Source organism: Orycteropus afer, unplaced genomic scaffold, assembly GCF_000298275.1.
Source record: "Orycteropus afer afer isolate SDZICR_OR568_19922 unplaced genomic scaffold, OryAfe1.0 scaffold00222, whole genome shotgun sequence".
In the NCBI taxonomy this organism is placed as follows: domain Eukaryota; kingdom Metazoa; phylum Chordata; class Mammalia; order Tubulidentata; family Orycteropodidae; genus Orycteropus; species Orycteropus afer.
In genome coordinates this window covers 1287970-1294244 of record NW_006921809.1, presented here as the reverse complement: position 1 = coordinate 1294244, position 6275 = coordinate 1287970, and the positions used below count along the sequence as shown (strand labels likewise).

Below are 6275 nucleotides of genomic sequence, written 5' to 3'. Positions count from 1 at the left end.
GCTTTTCAGACACAAGGGGATAACAAGTCTTACCCTTTCCCGGAGTTCACCTTTATAAGCCATTATTTTCAAGTTAGAAGTGACATTAAGAAAACATCTAATCCCAACTCATCTAGAACTATAAAAGACCAGGCAAACCAGAGAATACTTAATTAAGTACAGTCAGAGAATGTTATAACACTATTTCAATTGGGTGTGAAATTACTTTGAAAAATTAATAGGAAACTAAAATTAGATTACATGGTTTGTAACATCAAGTTAAACTTAATCAGAATTTATCTGAAGCAGCCAGATTGTAGAAGCGAATGTATTCTCCATTATATTCAAGGTAAATTACAATCTCTAGTAAATTAAGCATGTAAGACTGCAATAAAATAGACAAAAATGATGACAATTTGGCTCACTTTTTTTTAATTCTAAGAAAAACGGAAGAGTTACATGTTCAGTGAACACATTTCAGATAAAATAAGTTTCACCAAGCGTTGAGAAATTTAAGCTGCCATGGAGAACTTCAGAAAAAAAGGTGTTTTTTGGTTTAACATTAAAAATTATGGGAATCTGTGTCAAAATATAGAGATTAAGTACATCTAAATAAATCAAGATAGAGCAGACAAATTCAATAAATAACCACAGTATGACTTGCTTTATCATCTCCAATGAAAAACAACACTCAGAAATGTCAAAGCAATAGTGACACTGGGAATGAAGAGACAGGTTTTAACCTTATTTTCAATTTAACCTTTAGTAATTCTGGCAATTACAAAACATTATCATATTATTAGTATTTACCATGTCCAAGTTATCTTAGGTTCATTCAGTAACAGAAATTAACTCATTATTCACACACAAATAAGTAGTTCCATCAGTATTTTATTGAAATGCAAATTGGAGTAATTAAGTATTATGGTAGGTAAGAAGAGAACAAATCTCCAAAAATTATCTTGGCTGGTTCTTTGATATCTAAGTACATGCCAACATTATTGGACTGTTTAAATTTATTAGAAGCTAAGAATATGAATTTCCTGTCAAGGTATCAGCAATAAAAATCTTTTTTTTTAAAGACCATTATATTTGGTAATAAATTAGATTTATACAGTTGGTAATTTCAAAATAAATAAAACCTGAGTTTTAAATGCACCCCCTAAGTCCCTGCCCCACCCCCAGCAGACACACCTTATATACCATTTTCTTTTAGATCAATGTCTCTCCAACTTTAAGGTGCATACAAACCACTTGGGGATCTTGTTATAATGCAGATTCTGATTGGGTTAACTCTGTTCTGGGGCCTGAGAGTCTGCACTTCTAACAAGCTATGCTGCTGGTCCTTTAACCAGCAAGGTGTCCCAATGTCAAATAGGACAATTTCTGGTCTAATGACTGTGTGGTTTTATAGACTCAATGCTGTAATGTTTTAGAATCAAACACAAGAAGTAATCAAAAATTATCAAAAGTCAGTCATGGAAGAAAAGAATGTTTTCGTTAAATGAAAGCGTAACTTATGTGAGACAACTTGGCAGTGTTTCTATTTCTCTGACAATGACACTTTTGATACATTACAGTATAAATAGGACACCAAGTTCTTATAACTTTAAAAAAAAAAAATGATTTCTAGAGCTTGAGGCTCTCCTCTAGGCAATTCAGGTCCAGAAAGTGCAAGCCAGAACACTGCAAAACCACTGTATTAAAAATCTTTAATGGTAAATGGTCCATATAAATTACTTGTACTTTTACTTTAAGCTAACCCATCTCCTCCTCCTCTTTCAACAAATAAATGCTGCTTTTTCTTCTGTCTTGTAGCTAAACAGCGTGTAACACCCAGTGCCCCTCCCTTTAAAAATCGAACAAAATTGTCCCCAACCAAAGGACCCAGTGCAAAAAGATTGGCTTCTTTAACACACTCATAGGTATATGCATCTATTTCTACAGGATTACCCTTACATGTAATTGGCTGGCTTGCATTGTGGCCTAGGTAACACCCCTGTTCCTTCAGAAAAGACAGATTAGGATGAGAACCTATCAATACTACTGCTGCAGAGAGCTTAAATATTTTCCTCAATCCAGAGACGCTCTGAAGAATGCATTTCATGTCCGACTTAAAAGAAAGCACATGGTGCTCAGGGAAACTGGTATAATCAGATAAATTCGAGTCTATGGAATATAACTGAGTACACATCAGATGATAGACTTTGTGATATTCAGGATAAAGCTTTTTGGGAAGCTGTTTGAAAATTAAGCTTGGATCAGTTACTCGTCTGCGAAATGCATGGATCACAGGGATATTATTGTTGTAGGCACACAGTACTGCATCAGCTGCAGTAAGCCCCGAACCTACAATTAACACTGGATCCACTTTGCCACGCAACTTTCCTTTGCTTACAGCAGCTCCAAATTCAGGCACTGAATGAAACACAAAAGGAAAATCTTCCCCTTCAATTTCCAGATGGGCAGGAGAATCCAGTGTTCCAGTTGCCAAAACTACACTCTCAGCAAAGAGACAGAAGGGAACATGAGAGCCATCAGCTATTCGCTGATAACCCCTAACTTCCCAGTTCCTCTTGATAAATTTTGACTTGTCTATCTGCAAATGCTTTGTTGAAAGATCTCTGTCTTGGCCATCATTATCATCTTGATCTCTGTAAAGTCTTGACACAGAGGTTATATATGTATTCTCTCTGAAGTTCTTCTGCAGACCCATGACTTTTACATAATGTTTGTAGTAGCGAGCGATCTCCTCCGGCATAACTCGGTCCCCTTTTAGGTTCCTTGAAAAGGAAAAGGAAAAATACTCCATGAAGTTAAGGACTTTGAGTTTCCATGATTCTTACTTCTCCACCTAGGAAGCTTCTCTTTTTAATTCCTCTACACTGTTTTTGCTACAACTTTTTCTACACCTTACAGAGCAAGTTTTCTTCCTTTCTTTTGTTTTTAGTTTAAAATATTAATGAATTAGTTTTATCAATAGAGGAAGTCCCATTCAGGGCAGAGACTACATGTAACATATCTTTGTTTCCTCAGTACCTGGCATAGTGTCTGCTCAAATTATCTTGATAAACTTTTAGTAAATAAATGAAGGGATTAAAAATGTGGATGTCTGAAAATCAGACTACTAATTATTTAGATTCCAACTGTGGGATACTCTAGATCTAACTGTAATACATATGCTTCTTAAAGATTATACAGACCATCTTGACAATATTTTTAGTAAGCGGCTATTTTTCTAATGACAGGCAATAATTCAGATCATAGTCTTCCGCTGAACAAAAAAGATGTTACATATAAGTCAGTATGATATAACATTTCTCTCTGTGTCCTACTAATAAAACTAAACCCCAAACCCACAGCCAGTGAGTCAATTCCAATTCATAATGACCTTCTAGGACAGGGCAGAATGCCCTATAGGGTTTCCAAGGCTGTAAATCTTTATGGAAGCAGACTGCCTCATCTATCTCGCATGGAGTGGCTGAGTGCCTTAACCATTGTGTCACCAGAATTACTTACTATTCCTAAAGAGAACTAAAAATCTAATCTTTTAAAGAAAAAATTGCATTAAAATACCTTTCATTTTTCACATGTACTTTAAAACAGCTGGCACTGATGTTCCTAAATACTATGCCCCAATTAAAAAGTAGCAGCAAAAACATACCAAATCATATGACATAATTCAATTTAACTTATAATTAGAAAAAGATCATAAAATTTTTTCTTTGCAAAATTTAATGATTATAATTAACATTTATAATGTATTAAATCTCAATTTTTATAGAAACCCTCTGTAACAGTCACTACTATTATTACAATCTCCATTTTACATTTTAGAAAATGACAACTAATTTCAGTTACTTACCTAAGGTGACAATATGACACGTTATTGAGTCACAGCTCAAACTCAGTCAATCTCTACTGTGACCTAAGAGTTTGCTCTTAACATTATGCAAAGGCCAGAACTAAAGGCAAGTATTTATTGAAAGACTGATTTTCACATGTTACTTTAATACACAGTAAGCATAATTTAGAAAGATGAACACTTCTGGTACATAATTCATGAAGTATTCCCTTTCTTACCCATGTCACAAAAGCAGGAGTAGGTTGAGCAATTTCACTTGTTTACTTACGAAAATGAAGAACTTGTACAAGTTGCCTGGTTTTGCAACTTTAAGTTTTAAATCCTTATGTAGTTCCTTTTTAAAAAACAAAAAATGAAGTTTTTTGGAAGATTTAATCTCAATTATTCAAGCTGGCATAACTTTGCTTTTCTTCTCAAATTAAAATCTCAAATTAAGGAGAATTTGTATGAATTAATATGGTGTCCTTCAGGATGTCAAACACTCAAATGTTAACATCCTTTTCTTACAAAGGTTAAGTAACTTCTTGTTTTGTTTCTGTGAGTAGGCAAAGTAGAATAGATTCTCTGTATTAGTAATTCCTGTCTCATGTAGTGCCTAAGACATTTGACTGCTAACCAGAAGGCTGGCGGTTCAAACCCACCAGCCACTAGTTGGAAGGAATATTGGGCAATCTACTTTCACAGTGACACTGCCTTGGAAACCCAAGGAGGGGTCACTATGGGTCAGATCTGACTCAATGGCATTGAGTTATCCTTGAAAACATTAGAGCTTTTCATATTTTTCTTTTTTAAATTTTAAGTTTTTTCCCTCACAATAAATATACTTGCATTCTTCCAAATTGAGATTTCTTCTGTTATTCTTACTTTCATATTTCTTATTAAATATTTATCTCCATACTCAATCACCTCTTCCTGATCCATATTCTAGTTTCATTCCATCCTTCTGAATTATTAATCATACATTCTTCTACTGTTAAAGTCAAACATTTTAGGTAAGTACACAGGAAATATGCATACATGAAGATATATATATATATAAAATACTATGAAACAAGTAGATACGAGCATTGGAAGGATGTGTGGGTAGATGAGAGTTGGTAACTCAGCAAATATTTAACAGGAGAGTAAGACTGGATTAATAAAAGAGTCACAAGAACTCAATGTATATGCAATCCCTTATCTCTGTGCTTAGTTTCAAATACCTCTGAATGGAAACAAGCTCATCACATACAATCACTGCTGCAAAGAGGTGTTTCTATTTCTAAGAAACGTACATGTATGCTATTCATCTAAAACATGATCACATAAATATTTTGAAATTTACTTAAATCTCCTTTTCATTGTACACCAAAGAATATTAATACAGATTGATCTTTACCTTCGTTTGCTAGATACCCAATCCTTAAATTTAAGTCCAGGTAGCTCCATCCAATTTCCAAAGCTGATTGTCAACATGGAGCCTTCCATATTCTTTTAGAATAAAAAAAGTACAATAAAAAAATACATTTAAGCATGGATTTTTCTTTACCAAACCATCTCATTTATAATAATTAAGACTCTAGATAAGGACTGCTCAAAACAGCTCTAACTGGTTGTATTAATCACCTCTGAAACATTGTTCCAGTAAACTTTCATACGTGTTCATTTGATAGCATCCATCTACATTTCTTCTTGCACACAGTTACAAACTTATAAAACAAATTTACAATACTGTGCACTGCCAATATAATGTTGATAGTTTTGGACTATGCTCAACTTAATTCAGATACACAATATTATGTTAGAGAACAAATAACTATTTTCACTTGTTAAAGAAAAGGAAGAAAAGTTCATTAATTTTCTAATGCTTTAGATGTCTTTATATTTTAATATTACCAGATAATTAAAAATTGACAGCGAAACAGCTTCTTTCCCCCTCCGTCAATTATAATCTTGAAGTATAGGCTGGTTGGATATAGTAGTTATCTGTTCCAAAGACTAGGGAAACAAGCAGTGGTTGGCCTGTTAGGGAAACAACAGACTGACTGCTGAGGGGAATGCTGCCTTCAAGAAATGTGAGCTTGTCTTACTTTTGCTTTTCTCACTTCTGCTTTTCTCAGCAAGAAAAGTCCAAGACCAGACACCTGTCTCTTTGAAGTAATTCTTTCAATCTATAGCTTCTTTTCTCAAAATTCTTCTTGCCCCTTTTTCTATAAATAGCCCAGCACTTGGAATGGAACATATTATTGCAATAATTGTAATTGTATTGTAATAATTATTATTACTGGCCAAAATATACTAACTATGTACTAGGTCTTATGAAGTATTATTTGTGACAGTACACATACCATCGTAGAGAATGTAGCAAACTGCCTCTACTTTGAGGCAGATGGTTCTGACATCCAGATTAGAACCAAGAAGAATGAAAATGAGAATCATCAAAAGAGAAGCT

At 34.0% G+C, this 6275-nt stretch overlaps 1 protein-coding gene across 1 annotated transcript in view; it reads right to left on the bottom strand.

Moving 5' to 3' along the window:
- Window positions 1-1732: 1732 nt before the first annotated feature.
- OSGIN2 (oxidative stress induced growth inhibitor family member 2) overlaps window positions 1733-6275 on the bottom strand; it is a 19962-nt gene continuing 15419 nt past the window's right edge. Inside the window, exons 5-6 of the mRNA XM_007948738.1 lie at window positions 5223-5314; window positions 1733-2762 (exon numbers count right to left, since the gene is read on the bottom strand). Coding sequence (XP_007946929.1) covers window positions 1733-2762; window positions 5223-5314 — 1122 coding nt within the window. The remainder of the gene's footprint in view (window positions 2763-5222; window positions 5315-6275) is intronic.